Below are 16,354 nucleotides of genomic sequence, written 5' to 3' on the forward strand. Positions count from 1 at the left end.
CCTTAGCAAGAAAGTGTTACAATCCAGGTCAAATATTACTATATATAAATTACAACCACTGCAGAGGGCTTAACAAGAAAGTGTTACAGTCCAGTCCATTTTTAGCTGCCTTTACGAAGGACAGACGAGCAGATAGGAAAGGGAGCAGAAAGGCTCGAGAGTCAGTGTCAGCATCCAGGCAAGACTACACATGAAGTGAATGCAAAAAATAAAAGTGCTTGCTTGACTCCTCCCACCCCTTACACAATTGTCTGGGACCCTGACATTTAGCTTTTTCTTAAATTATTATTATTCATTCAAACCTTTACTAAGTAGTATATTGTGGATACTATGACTCTGCAGAGAAGACAAGGCACATCCTGTATCCTCAGGAAACAGTTTGGATGATAGAATACAGAACAGCAACAGAGAGAATGAGAAACCCATGCGGAAATACAGGACACACAGCTATGCCTAGTATCTAATGGGGAAAATCAGATACGATATTTTGTGAGTTAATCCAAAAGCATGAAAGTTAGACCTAAAACTAAACAGCAGAGTCATGTACACATGACACAGTGATAACACCATAGGTAAGGCTCAACAGCCAAGAAAACAACTGGAAACATTTCAAATGTACAGTCAAGAACACAGGGAAGAGGTGAGTGAAGAGGAGAATGGAGGAGCCATGCTAGGCCAACAGCTCCCTTCTTCAGAGGGGCAATGGCAAATGGTAGCGGATAACCCTGACAGCATGCCCGAGCGGACTGGATGGAAGCTACCCAGACCCACAGGCTTTACTTCTGCTAGTCCCACTTCCCAGAGCGAAGCTCGTCTTGACAAACACTTCCCTTTCCAGTCACAGAGCACTGCCTGACACACAGTTAGGCCTTCGATGTCACATAATCAAGTAAGATATTTACTAATATTAATTAGTAAATATAGATCCAGACTGGATTATATCAGTTTGGATATAACGGTGCCACTGGTGCCCACGTTAACAACAACGTGCCACTTGACCATGTTGGCCAGGCCCCGCCAGCCTCCTATAGTAGCAGCGAGCCTGCAGCGCTAACCTCCAAGCTTCTCCACTGCAGCTCTGTGTGTCCTTTCTAAGTGCTGAAGGAGCCTGCGGCTCTTCTCCAGTTTCCGTCTCAGCTCCTGACACTCCTGCTTTCCCTTTTCAAGCTCCTGGAAGCAGTGTTCACAGCAGAAAGCTTTAATTTCAAAGCTCTTTTTATCTGGAAAAAAATTAAATGATACAAAACCTTTTCATAAAACTGTTTGGGTTACAGGAGAGTAAGAAAAAAGAAACCCAGATGGCAGAACTCATGACCAAAGGCCAGAGCGTAATTGAAAGAGCAGGGTGTTCAAGAGAGAGGCCAGGTCTAACTTCGGTCCCAATACTCGCTGGCATGGTTACTCAGCCTCTGACTTAATGTTTTGATACATAAAACTTGATAATGTCATCCAGTTTATAACTGCTACAAAACCAATGCCCAGATCTTAATATTGATTACCATTCCCCATTAAAGAAAACTTCTTAAAAGAATTTTTAAGAAATGGCTTCCTTTAAAAGTAGATGTATATACAAAATGAAACAGAAATACCTTGAGAAGCCAGACAGTAAGGAAAGAACTAAAAATTATGAGCACAGAACAAGGACACAGGTGATAATCTCCCTTGATGCTGCTGAGCAGTGTGAGAGCTGATTAAATCCACAAATTAACTATAAAGCACTGAAAAAGAACATGTGAGTCATACACTACTGACTCGGATGGAGAGACAGGTAAATAGTTGAACGGATGAACCAGCAAGTAAAGTTTTTTTTTAGTTATAAAAACATGCTAAATGCCAACTGATAAATGTAGAGAACTGTTCGGGGTTGGAAAACTTATCATTTTTCAATGAGGCCAATAAAGACAATCAGGCAAGAATCACCAGTGCCTGCCATGCTTAAGAGAAGGCTTTAATGGGAAGGCTGTTCGCTCGGTCCTCAAAGCGCCTCGTTGCAGACTGCTTATTGGCCGCAGATGGAGGGAGTACAGTAATTTTATAATGAATAAACTGGACACAATTTTGGCCAGGTGATCAAAATTAACCTCAACAATAAAAGAAAAGCGAATACTATGTGCTCCAAATGTGAAAAGATACCACTACTGCAGCTTCCAGCCAAGAAGACACAATCCAAACAGAGTCATGAGAACAGAAGATAAACCTCAAATGCGTAAGTTCTGTATTGAAAAGGGAGGTCTCCCCCTTTCTGAACAGAAACAGAGGAGGAGTAGATGGGAGGTGGCAAGGTGGGGATAGGAAATGGGAGAAGAAGGGGGAAATGTAGCCAGGATGTAAAATTAACTAAATAAAAACCAAAACACAAACAAAAAGAGTGAGGGGGAAGAAAAGAAAGAATATTAGTCCTCAGCATTTCAAAATGAAAGAAGACAAAGACGCCATGGGATGATTTACACCAAAGGATGCAAAGGTGTATGGGTATAAGACAGAAGGAGAATGAGCACACACCACAGTAGTCAGCCTTTGGGTACCCTGGCAAGATCAGAATGAAACAGCAGGTTGACACTGTAATGTTAAATTTTCTATACTAAGATTATGCAAGGGGGAAAAAAAAACCCTATTCCTAGAGAACACAGACTGAGGAATTTATGCATAAAATATCACAATGTATGTTGCATACCCTCAGATAGTTCTAGAATGAGTGATATTTACATATATATACACATTACCACAAAACAGAAAAAATGTCATCAACAGGTATTGCTAGCTACTTGAGTGTTTCATGAAACTATTTTATTCTTGTAATATTTTATTCTTGTAACTACTTTTTGTAAGCTAGAAATTATCAACAAATTTAAATTTATTTAAAAGTTCTGGGAGCCATAAACAAAATCCTTTGGCATATAGTTAAGTACCTGTCATATAGTAAGAGTACAACAAATAACAGTATTACTACCAGTAATACATAGAATTTATAAAATTAAAGTAATATACAAAAGTGTCACCAAAGATAGGTAACTATGACTGTAAATGATACGCTAAAGTAGAGAGAAAGTAGGCACAGGGTAGGTGATGAGTATCTGAGGCACTGAGTCAGTGGCCCAGAGACATTATTTGCAGCACCCTCCTGATTTCCCTGTTTCTTTTCAGAGGTGCCAACTTTGTTCATAAACACCACCGAGTTGTAGGAGTATGCACTGGTGCGGCAGGCTGAGTCCAGACTTCTCACTGAAGACTGACGGTAAGACAGAAAACCAGGCTAAATGTCCACTCTCAAGAGACACTTCTGTCAACAATGTAATAATAATAATAATAATATAGGCATAAAAATAGGTGAACTAGGGTTTCATCACACGGACAAATCATAGAAGCATGATGTTGAATGGAGGAAAATCAAATTACAAATATAAAATGCATTAATCCATTTCTATCATGTTTTAATATATATATTATATATGTCAAAATAAAAAAATAAAACGGCTTTTGAAAATCAGACTCTGTTGCCACAGGCTGGGAGACGCTGTGGGGGACTGTGTTAGTCCTGCAGACCCACTATTTCTTAAGCCAAATGGTGGGTTCCTGGCTATAAGCTTTCATAACTTACCACTACTATTCATATTCTTGACATATAGCAAATATTTCATCATCAGTGGTTAAATTACTTAAAATAACAAGATTAGGAAACTATAAGCAAATCTAACATCCCCCCATGGTAAGTTCTGGAAGTGGTACTGTGGTAGTTTTAATGTAACTGGCTCTCATAATCTCATCGGGAGTGGCATTAATAAGAGGTATAGCTTTGGTGGAGCAGATATGGCCTTGTTGGAGGAAATGTGTCACTGTGGGGGAGAGCTTTGAGGTATCCTATGCTCAGGATACTACCATGTGTCAGTCAGTCAACTTCCTGTTGCCTCTAAGTCAACAGGACTTAAGATGTAGGACTCTCAACTATCCCTCTGCCTGCAGGCTGCCACGCTCCTATCAGGGTGAGAATGGACTGAACCTCTGAAATGGCAAGTGAACCACCACAATTAAGAGTTTTACTTTTTAAAAGTTGCCATGGTATCTTTTCACAGCAATAAAAACCCTAAGACAGATACTAGGATTTAACAGAATAAAGTCTTTCCTAATGAGCTTATGGATACACTTACAGGAAAAAAGACAAGGGAAGAAAAATGAATCTTTGCACAGTGCTGTTGGCCTTTAGCCCAAGCCAGTTTCTTTCATAAGAAGCCAAGTCACGTCTAAATATTGTCTCTACCATTTAACAGATTACAACGTAAATCTCAAGCTATTACAAATGTGATACATGAAACAAAATACAAATTATGGTCCTACTGCCATCCACTAACTCAGTAAGGTACTCCCAGCCAACTAGAACAGAGAGGCGAGGGGAAAGGCTCTGATGAGAGCAAAGACAAGAACTGCCACCTAAGGACCACTGCAATACTGCCTACTGTGTTAGGTGCATGAGAATGTGTGACTCATGGCAGCTATCAGTCCTCTGCAGGTTACAACAAAGGGCGATTATGCAGCAGCAGAGGGTATAGGACAGGAACAGACTACAAAGGTTGAACTCATGATTTGCCAATTCCTAGTTCAGAAATCTCAGGAATAATCAACAGATTCATATTCCCAGGTAAATTCTGAATACGAAGGGCTGCAGCATAGCATAAGAAGTAAGTTACTTACGGCTGGAGAGATGGCTCAGCAGTTCAGCGCACTGGCTGCTCTTCCGAAAGACCTGGGTTTGATTCCCAGCACCCACACAGCAGCTCACAACCGTCTGGAACCCCACTCTCAGGAGACAGAGTCTACCACTGCCACTCCCTAAACCACTATCATAAGTAATACATTCTAATAGCCATCCTTACACCCACAGATAAACAAAGCTCTCACCTCTCCTTGAAAAACATTTTTTGCAGAAGACGACACATACACACATCGATAATAATGAAATAAAAAGAGATCATGAGTTTGGGAGGATGGATGGGAGGGACTGAAAGGATATGAGGGGGAGGCTAAATGATGCAATTGTATTTTAAGTAAATAAAGAGAGAAACAACTGAAATAAGTTTCAGTGATTTGAATGTAGTCTCCACTGTCCATATTTGGCAATTCCCTTCTGTGAAACCCTCGATTTCTCAACAGTCAGGTCTAAATGTCTGACTGGTCTACCCACCTCTCACGCTTCACTCTGTAGCATCATTTGGGAATGGAAGAAAGCCCAGCAGGATGGAAGAGGGTCTAAGAGAACCCTGCCCCTGAATACAAAATGCAATCTCGACAGCAAACAAAATCAGTACCAGTTTCCGCTTCTGCTTCTGGCAAAGCCAAGGACTGAGCACACCGTCCAGAGGTGGAGACAGGAAGGGGTGTTGGGACTCCAGGGTCTCCTTGGCCAGTGTTCCAGCTGACAGGATCTACGGAGGTCTTAACCATATTCCTCTGAAATAAAATATCGTCTTACTTAATACCTGGGGGAAATATCTACAAATATTTGTTTAAAATCCTAACTTTAAAGAATAAAGAAATGTAATTCTAATATTAAAAATACAAAAAGAAGTCAGGCAGTAGTAGTGCACACCTTTAATTCCAGCACTTGGGAGGCAGAGGCAAGTGAACCTCCAAATTTGAGGCCAGTCAGGTCTACAGAGCGAGTTCCTGGACAGCCAGGGCTACACACAGAGAAACACTGCCTCGAAAAACAAAACAAAAAGAAAACACTGCCTATCAACAGTCTAGCTCTCTCCATCAGCAGTGTCTCTCTTAGGATGGTACAGGAATAACATCCAAATGCAACACCACGGGACAGGAGAGAATGAACAATACCAGAATTATCCCTGAAAATCTAGCACACTTTCACCGCAACCAGACTCAAATCCACTAGCAACTCTGAATCAGACAGTTTACCTCCTAACATATTCAAAAATAAGTACTTTAACATATTCTGTTAGTAAGTGAGAAAGACACTTGAATGCCAAATTAAAGACAGACAATGCTTACAGAAGTGAACCTATTGCACCAGGCCTTTTCTGCATGATGAAGGCTCTTAGTGTCTGTCACTCTCAGGCATTCTACTTACCAAATTCACTGCTTTTAAAGCAGAATGTTCAGATTTTGAACACCTACTAACGCTATCTAGCTTTAACTTGTCTCTGGAAGGTGACAGAACACACTGCCTAAATTTGCTTGGAATTCTCCCAATATTTCCATTTTCTTCTATCTATTAGGAACTATTTTAGTAATATCCTTCAATAGTACATATTCTTAAAAAATTGTCTTTCTCACTTCCTGCATCCTTCCTGTCTTAGCAAGCTTTGGTTTATCTCAATTTCCATGAGCAATTCTAAGCCCTACAGCTTTAATAAACTATAAATCAGCCTTTCATATTTATGGAATGTGTACAGCACACTTTCATATTTATGGAATGTGTACAGGAATCATTAATTGACCCCCAGTGTCCTGAGCTGTGGTGGCTACAGGGCAGCAGGTCAAGTCCTGCTTCTATGACAAACTAGAGATTAGGCGTGTCAAGCCATCTTCCTCAAGAATGTAGCTCGACCCACCCACGGACAGCTGTGAAAGTCTCAGCTCTTAGCCGCATTGTCTCATGTCCACAGCCATGAGCCAGATAAGTCACACGGATGAGCTTACACTGCTTGTGCAATTGCAGGCCCTGAAAGACCTCCAGACTGATTTTTGCACTGACATAAAATGAAATACCTTGAAAATCCCACATTTTCACTATAGGAAAAATCACATTTATCAGCAACTAGACCTTGGATGTAATAACCATCTACAATAACACACGCAGGAAAAAGGGAGTGCCATTTTTTTCACTTGTAAGGACTCTTTCCTAGACAAAAAAATTTGAAAGCAGCAACATGATTTCTTCATCACCTCTATTCCTAAAACCTGCTATTTTTCTTATTTTAATTGTTTCTCCCCAAGATTCTCAATGAAGTATTAAGCAATGCTCATGGGAAGTAATCTTGCCAGTCATTTTTATTGATGGCAACTACATAATAGTAGCATCATTGTAAAATCAAAGATAAACATATGAACTGGGATGAACTGGGACGAGGTGGACTGACCATTTCGGCTCCTCTTGTTCTAAAGTTCTGTCCTATTTCATATGTAGGACGCAAACAGGCCAGCAGATGCCAGGGTCAAGAACTGGACCAGGGAGCTGGGTTCTCTTTTTCTGGATGGCCAATGACACAGATTTGCCCAAAGTGACTCGCTAGCTTGTCTCCTACACTGAACTCCCACCCTGGCTTATATGCATTTCCAGTAGGCATTAACACCAAATGATGGAAAATGGCCTAGAATAGTCTTGAACAGTGATATCTTCACAGACCCGAACTCTGATGGCAAAAGCTTGCCTTACAGTCCATTCAGACACTGTCCCACCTGGTCCTCAACACTGAAACGGGCTGGCCACACATTTGAACATGACTCTGAAATTTTCATCAGTGCCTTGCCCTTCAATCCTAAATTGGTCAGGCTGGTTTCATCTGGCCTCAGACAGTACTTGCATGACTAAAAGGACACAGAAAATTCATTCTGCATGCACTGGTATGGAGCATCTATGAAACTGTACTCCAGGAATTTTGGCAAATGCATCAAAACTCTTGTTCGTTTGTTTCTTTTTAACAATTTTGGGACCTCATTGTCACTTTTTGTATAATAAGACACTGATGTGGATGGGATTCCCCTCTGTATGCTGTAAATGCCACTGGTTAATAAAGGAACTGCTTTGGGCCTATAACAGAGCTATAGGGGAACAGAGCTAGGTGGGGGAAACTAAACTGAATGCTGGGAGAAAGGAGGCAGAGCCAGAAAGAAGCCATGGAATCTCCACCAGAGACAGACGCGCTGAAACTTTGCTGGTAGGCCATGACCTTGTGGTGATGCACAGATTAATGGAGATGGGTTAAATTAAGATGTAAGAGTTAGCCAATAAGAAGCTAGAGCTAATGGGCCAAACAGTGATTTAAACAATATAGCTTCTGTGTGATTATTTCAGTTCTGGGTGGCCAGGATGAACAAGCAGCCTCCTCCAACAACACAAATTCATTGAGGACAAGAAATTGAGTTCTAACCTCTTCAGAAAAAAACAAAACAAGAAGCAAACAACCCCCTGTCTTAATAAGACATGTACTTCTTGAAGTGGTTAGGAACACGATTATTTAATTTCTCAAATGTTATGCTTTTATAAAGAATAACACACACATATATATAAGTAATAGATATCTAGAGGCTAAATGCCCTGCCTCATAGTAGTAGAGCTATAAAGCAATTTTAAAAAAAGATATAAAATAAAAAATAAAAAACTAGCAACAAATGTAATCCATTAGATATGCTGCAATAAAGCTAGTTTCACTGGGGAAGACAAACATCTTAACCTATTAATAGTAAGATGAGGACGAAAGAAGCCCACCAGACTCACCTTCTGCACCACCCCTGGCACTCAACAGCTTTCTCGACTCTAAGAACATACCTTTTCCCACTCGGAGGCGGCATTGTCTGTATGCAAGGGCAGCGTATCATGAAGTGCTTTCTGTATGCAGGCTTTTACTTTCTCAAAATACTGCACAGATATCCATTTTGAAGAACAAACTGACATGACTTCCAAAAGCTGCCTGTCCTGTGAATCACCAGCGTCCTCCTTCCGGGTGTCCCTTAGGAGAAACTCAAGCACAGTGAGGATGTCTTCCCCATACTGATGGATTTCCAGTTGCGTCCGCTCAGCCTCCTGCACTGTCCACTCCCTGTGACTCTGGTCCAGAGATGCCTGGAATTCTGTCTCCTTCCGAAGAAGTAGTTCAGTTTTCTGCTTCACAAAGTCCTCTTTAGCTGCTGTAAGCACCTCGTTAATTTTATTTCGATGTTCATCTAAAAACTGCCGATAATCTTCCTCATTTTGTTCTTGAATCCTATGAATTTCTTCCTGTTTTTCTCTGTTCCATTCAGTTCGCGCCTTCGCCAGCTCAGCCCTGACAACCACAGGGACTTCCTCATCCTTTAACTCCAGTTCCTTCTGGAGAGAGTGAATTTTCTCTTCCAGTTCCTTGACAGCTATTACATTTGGCTTCACATTTTCAAGCTCACGTTTCCATTTCTCTTTAGCTTCAGAGAGTGCAAGTGACAGCTAAAGGGCACAGCAGCAAGACGAGAGGGTCAGCAGCGCACATCCGAACGTCTCCTGCAGTCTTTAGTAACAACAAATCCTAAGGTCTGGGCTAACCTCCCAACTAAACAAGCAATTTAAAATAAAAAATAAAGGGAAAAACAAACCTAGATGTGACATACATTCTGTAAAATCTGCTTATACTAGACTTAAGGCTATTCTTTTCTTATTTAGTGTGGGCCTGCCCTCACCTGCGATGTGCCAGAGGCCGACACCAGGACTCCCTCTCCTCATGCTCCGGCTCACGTCTCAGAGTTTCTCACTACCGCTGAAGCTTGTTGTTCCACCAGAATGGCTGGGCAGCAATCCCCCTTGCTCCTGCCATCTTCAGCCAGACCCAGGTGCACACGAATGGCTTTCTGTGGGCTCTGAGGGTCCAAATCCAGAACCTCATGCTTGCATAGCAAGCACTTTGCCCACCGAGGCAGTGGAATCCTCCCGCCTCAGCCTCCCGAGTGCCAGGGTTGTAAACGCCTCTGTATTCTTGGAGACCTTGTGGCTCTCAGCTGTCTATGTTTTATCCAACTGTATGATTTTCTGACTGCCGAGTCTCATCATACCGTTTCCTCTGTCTCTCTCCCTCTAAGATACTTACTTTGAGTTATTTCAGACACACAAAAATAAGAAATATTCGTATACTTACTATTATAGTAAGAAAATATTGAAAGGTTACTATTTGTTTATTTGAGACAAAGTCTCATGTATCCCAGGCTAGCCTCAAATTCTCTGTAGCAAAAGATGACCTTGAGCATCAGACCTCAAGGGGCTGGGTTACAGGCAAGTCCCAGCACAGTGTCATCTTTCAAACGTTTAATGCTATCAACCAAAATTTTATTGTGACACATAGCTGGGTAAAACTACTTTCCCCAAGTTTTACTGGGTTGCCACAAGACTATGCACCATGGAGCAACCAATCCATTTTTCGTTCTCTGGCAGTGAAACAATCTGCTAAACATTTACTCAAATTTGGGCCTATCCCTCAAGTCTGTCTTGTATAGTGTGTTGCTGTGATGCAAGGCAGTTTTTGCCTTCAAACACAATCTGTAGTGTGGACTACAACACCTTTTTCAGAACAGTGAAAAAAAGGCTAGCCCTTTATTTTTCAAAATAAATTTTAGAATTACTGTGCCAAACTTTAAAGTTATTTTCCGCTTGCTTTTTGATTAAATTAAATGGGGGGGGGGGTGCGCACACCTGAATTTTTCTTTGGAAAAGCATGAACTTTCTAGAGAGCTGGGTATTTTCAAAGTGAACAGGTTCCAAGACTACAGATAGTTCAGGAAATCTTCACACACATGAAATAATAACAGGGAGCAGAGACCTGTTCTCAATCACAACCAAACAGTCCATAATAAATAATTAATAAATAATAAAACGGGGTTAATTTCTAAGTGCAGCCATCTCTCGGATGATGAGAGACTCAAGGTGCTGAGATCACAGCCTTCACCTCCAGTGAGACAAGAGCAGATTCCACCTGCTTAGGCTGAACGCCAAGAGCAGACGTACATTCCAGAGTGGAGGTGGGAGGCTATGGACAGAATCGCACAGCACTCACCCTCTGGGCCATGACCAGTTCCTGCTGCTCCACCCACTCCTGCTGCTGGGCTCTCAGCAGCGCCTTGTACTCTGCAAGCTTGGGCAGCTCCTGTAGCCAGCGACTGCGGGCATTCTGCACAGCTGTCTCCACCTGCAGGAGATGACAGAGAGGCATAGCAAGGGTAAAGTTTCAGAAACTATGACCTCACACATGTTTTACGTTATGTCTCCCTGCATGACAACCACACTGAATTCATACCAAACAGGAAACAGCAATCCTTCTTTCTAAATTCATATCCTGTCCCCTGCAAAGGGGAAGTGGGAATCTGTATCTGATGAGTAATGCAGCCATCAGAAGCGTCATACAAAATACTATCAATCATTTCCAACAAAGTTCTATTTATCCTGGTAGAAAAACTAAAGTACGCCAAAGGGTCACCTAGTGCCACCTGTCAATCATTATACTCACCACCTCCTCGCTCCTGCTCGACCAACACACCCTATGAGTACATACACAGACACGCCTCATGCAAGCACAGATTGCTGCTGTCAAGAATGAATTTGGACATAAGAATGCACATGACCCTTCAGGTGCAGACAAGAACTCAAGGCGTGATGTGCTTTACGGGTGAGGGGTGATAACCCGTCAGCAATTACATGGACAGAGCTTATTGCACTTCTTTCTCCTTCCAAACACAGATATACACATGGCAATGCAGCGCTGACACAAACAGCTTCCCGTGACAGTACTAACTGCACATGCACAGAAACTCCAGCTGGTTAACCTAGAGCAAGAAGATAAGAGTTCCCACAGAAACTTTTGTCTTCTGGAGACATTTAATCCATACCGTGCTAGCTTTCCTTCCTTTCTTCATCTGATCTAAAATCTCATATATACTGAGAAGCACTCTTAAACACTTCTCTAAGAAACGTTCTTTTAACCGTAGTAAAGACTTCAGAAGATTGGGGGCCTGGGACTCCCTTTGTAGACCAGGATGGTCTGGCACTCACTATGTAGACCACGCTGGCCTGGAAATTTTGGTAATCCTCCTGCCTCTTCAAATGCAATACCAGTAGCTGATGGAAGGTGTCATTGATATGTCACATGTTCATTTGCCTATGTTCCTAATTATAAGATATCCTAAAATAACACGCAGAATAATGCATATATATACACAATGCCAAGTATTTATCAAAAGCTAAGGATATTTAAATACCTTACTTCAGTTACTGTTTTTGGTTTTTCCTCTTTTAGTACTGGGACTGAAATGAGGGCTTTCTAGTGCTGGGAATGCATGCTGTCACCAGTCTACATCACCAGGCCAGGTGGCTTCTTATTAAAATAAAATATATAATAGGTTTTTAAGACATTTCCTGCCTTTTGCACTCTGATCTCCCACACACAAACAGGGCAGCTCTCCAGGAGAACACTGCACAAGCTCACCTAGATACAGAGATTAGGTCATCTCTACTCTGATAACATGAGCAACACTTTCCTCCGCACAGTCTCGCTTTGAAATGTTTTCACCCACGTGTAAAGCCAGGCTGTGAATGCTTCAAGCGAAAGGCAATGGCACCACTTTTTGGCCATTGATGGGAATTACAAAGCTCCGCTATGGGGCACACCTGCCAACTCAACTCAGTTCAACATAGACTTTTAATACCAATGCTGTTAAGATCTTAACTAAAATTACTAACAAAAATACTTTAGTGGAATATTTTCTATAAAACTCGATGTGGAAGATTCTTAACTTTTCATTTGAATGTTAAAACAAGCACCACACAACACACACACACACACACACACACACACCCCTCCGGCATCCTAACACTTAGATTTCAGGAAGCACCTTGAAAACTCAAAGAACAGAGAAAGAGTTTTAGAAATGAAGGAAGCATGAGAGACGCTGCAGTATCTATTCCATTCTAGGAATACTAAAACATTTAAAATGTATAAAGTCACAGTCCAGGTCGAAGGCGGGCAGCATCTCCTGGATTTTCATTGACCACAAGCCCCACACTTCACCGCCCTGAGCGCCGTTCACCTGTTGTGTAATGCTCTCACAGTGCTTGAGCTCCAACTCAACTTCCAGCTTCCTCAAAGCTTCCTTGACAGCCATCTCCTTCTCCTGCTCTAACTCCCGCTGGGCCTTGCGAGCCTGCTCCTCTGTCAGGACTGCTGCTTCCGCCATAGGAAGGGCATCAGGAGGGCCGCCCTGGTCGGTCTGACTGCCACAGTCTGAAGTTGTCTTTCTCAAAGCCTTTATATTCTGATTCAGTTTGGCCTGCCACTCCTTTTCCAGCTGTTGAACAAGCTTTTGTATGTTCTGTTTTTAGGAGGAACATGAGAAGAAAAGTACTCAATAAAGTAAAAACTAGAATTAAAGGTTACTCAAGAAAGACAACTACAGGTGTATAAAACCTTGGAGGGGCGGTGGCCTTCTGACACTGTGATACAGCGCTGCCATCTATAAAGCTCATGTCTATAATCACACAAATAATCTCATGTTTTAGGTAAGTTTAAAGTTCTGCATATTGGGCACATGGGTCCTGCAGGAGCCACCGGACACACCTGATAAATACTCTTATAATTATTATATGAGGGTTAGAAGGTCACTCAACAAAAATACATTCCTCTTTGGCTTTCACTAAAAACAGAATTCACATGAAGACTTAACAATAAGTATTAAGGGCAGACCACCTCAGGGTGAGTTGGCAAGAAGTTCTGATTCCGCCGCTGTAGGGATGCCACAACAACTCAGACTTGTTTGCTGCTAACTGCAGAGTTTCACATCAAAGCAAGCACTGAGGAAATCTAATGAACAAGTTTAAGTTGAATGGTCCAAGTGACAGTCTCACTGACTTGAATCCCCTGAAACCTTACTCAGTATAAACTAAGTTAGAGGGAGCCGACGGACAGAACCTCTCCATGAGTTCTCCATGCCCAGCAACGCCATGGGTGGGTCTAATCAGTCTTATGCAAAGCTATAAAGTAGCAAAATGGTCTTTCCTCTTTTGCCTGTCCCATCTGCTGACTATCTGGAGTTCTAAAAGTATTTCTGGCTATTACACTACCAGAATAGCAAGCTCTATGTCAGATCTATGACAGAATCTTAAAGAAGCTAGAATTCTGCCTGATTTTTTATTTCTTAGTGTTTAAGATCATACTCTGGTCCTTAAATTTCTAGGAAACCAGCCAGACATGGTGGTGCACGCCTTTAATCCCATCCCAGTCCTTAGAAGGCAGAGACTGATGGATCGCTCTGAGTCCAAGGCTAGCCTGGTCTACATAGCAAGTACCAGGCTACAGAGTGAGGCCTGGTCTCAAAAAGAAGTCAGAAGAGACAGGGAAGAAGACAAGCAGACCATGCTGCAAACACGCAGGCATGAGGGAGCCTGCACACTGCTGGCAGGAAGGCTAACCCAGTCCAGCCCCTGAGGAAGCCAGGACGCAGGCCCCTCCAGAACTAAAAATAAAGCCACAAGAAGGCGAAACCACACTACTACGGGGTGTTTACCCAAAAGTCAGCATATGGCAAAAACACTCACATAGCAATGTTTACTGCCTTGCTGCATATGACAGCTAAGTATAGAACCAACCTAGATGTCAGCGACAGGACAACTAACAGAGAATGCAAGTTACACACAATCGAACGTCTTTCAGTCATAAAGAATCACCAAGTTACAGGATGGTAAGAAAGCAGAGACAGCTGAAGATGATGACACCCAGCAAAGTAAGTCAGTCTCAGATAAACACTTCATCTCTCATTGAGGGGCTACAGATTTCACAAAAATACATAAAACCAAGGATATATAGCAACATGAAAGGACAAGTAAAACTGTCTAGAAAATCAAGGACTAATGGGATGGGGGATGGGGGAGCAGAGAAGCCATAAGGATGTTCTTATACTTACTTGAAAGTGCCCTAAGTAACACACTACATTTTGTAATTAAATAAATTAAGTTCTGGCTGCTGAGCCTACCCATCACTTTTCTTCTGATCCAATGCATGAATCATTTATGTCTATAACTACATAGTTAGAGACACTGACGGAGACTTATTAGAGCCATCTCAAATAGGAAATTAGACCACAGTTTCATTTCTAGGAATCAAAGAAATATCCAAAATATATATATATCCTGAATTTGGATAAAGGTCATGGAATAATTTTGAAAAATCAAAGTGGTATGATGTGTTCTAGCAGCCAGATTCTGAGACAGAACAGATAGCATCTACATGCTTGCTAATTAATTACAAGTCACGTGTTCAGGAAGAATGACCTACAGTTATTATACATATAGTGACCAGAAGTCAGGTGTGATGTCTCATTCCTCTAATCCCAGCACTCAAGAGGCAAAGGCAGGCAGAGAGATGGCTCTGAGCGCAAGTCCAGGCTGTTCTACATGGCAAGTTCCAGGCCAGCCAAGGCTGGGAAAAATAAATAAATTAATAAGCAGGGTAACCAGAAGAAACTTTGACCCAGCCCCTTTCTTCAGTTGTCCCAGTGACGTCACCTCTTTCTCAACCTGCTCTTTAACGCCGGCTTCTTGCTCTTTCAGCCAGTTCTGTTTTTCCGTCTTAAGAGTTTCTTGGTACTTCTCTTCAAGTTCTAACTTCAGTTTGCTTACATATTCTTCTCTGTCTTCTAAAAGCTGTCTCTGTAAAGAAATTCAAGTTAGTATCTAGGCATCTCTGTCGCCACATTAAAAATGCTTCAGTGTGGGCATGGCGGAGGCAGGATCAGGAGGTCAGAGTCATTCCTGGCTTCACCGCAGGTTCAAAGCCAACCTGGGCAACAGTATGACACTCTGTCTTTGTGGAAAACAGAACAGTGCATGTGGCATGGATCTTGGTCCTGCACGTTCTATAAATTCTGTCTCCAGATCAAGCTCCCTACTTATATCATACTCATATCAATGATTCTCTCCCTATTTTAATTTTTATAAAATCACTAAAAGCTAAGTTCTCAATTTCTAAATAACTTTACATCCTTTGTAACTCTTCTGTAGCCAACACTGACTCCCTTTAAAAATTTTTTTTCCACTGAATGACATAACACTCATGGCATGTTTTCCGTCATGCGGCTCTACTGAACATGGCCAAGATCAAGATACTACACAAACTGAACACCCCATCTGCTCACGACTGCCTTCCCCACATAAGTGATGGCAATACCTTGCTTTAAGATATCATATTCAAAAATATCTGGGCAGAATATTTAGTATCTATACCTAGTTTCTAGCCTTGAAGCAGGTAGCTTTCAAACTGTGGTCCACAGGCTGGTCCAAGCAAACCAGAGTCAGATCTCCATCTCCAGAGGACAGAGCTGACCACTGCTTAAAATGGGGGTACTCCTGGACACGCAGCAAGGGCAGTAGCAGCAAGACAGGTCAGATAAAGAACCCACTGCTCTTTCTCCAGCTCCCAAGAGGCCAGTGGAGATACACAACCTTATCCAGAGCCTCACTTTCCTTGTTATGAGATGACACTCAAACTCCTGTCTTTCCCAGGACAATAAAATGGCAAATGTCTACTCTGAGTGCAACAGGTGCACTGGGAAAGCAGCGAATAGCACACTGTGCAGGTTCACAGATGCTGACAGCACACTGTGCAATGTTCACAGATGC

The 16,354-nt window shown here is 42.0% G+C and overlaps 1 protein-coding gene across 1 annotated transcript in view; it reads right to left on the reverse strand.

The window, feature by feature from the left end:
- Cep152 (centrosomal protein 152) overlaps positions 1–16,354 on the reverse strand; it is a 59,664-nt gene that overhangs the window by 7,945 nt on the left and 35,365 nt on the right. The window contains exons 18-23 of the mRNA XM_026787640.1: positions 15,242–15,385; positions 12,772–13,053; positions 10,746–10,877; positions 8,501–9,151; positions 5,301–5,442; positions 1,056–1,220 (exon numbers count right to left, since the gene is read on the reverse strand). Of these exons, the coding sequence (XP_026643441.1) occupies positions 1,056–1,220; positions 5,301–5,442; positions 8,501–9,151; positions 10,746–10,877; positions 12,772–13,053; positions 15,242–15,385 (1,516 nt within the window). The remainder of the gene's footprint in view (positions 1–1,055; positions 1,221–5,300; positions 5,443–8,500; positions 9,152–10,745; positions 10,878–12,771; positions 13,054–15,241; positions 15,386–16,354) is intronic.

This window comes from Microtus ochrogaster (genome assembly GCF_000317375.1).
Source record: "Microtus ochrogaster isolate Prairie Vole_2 chromosome 14 unlocalized genomic scaffold, MicOch1.0 chr14_random_1, whole genome shotgun sequence".
Classification (NCBI taxonomy): Eukaryota; Metazoa; Chordata; class Mammalia; order Rodentia; family Cricetidae; genus Microtus; species Microtus ochrogaster.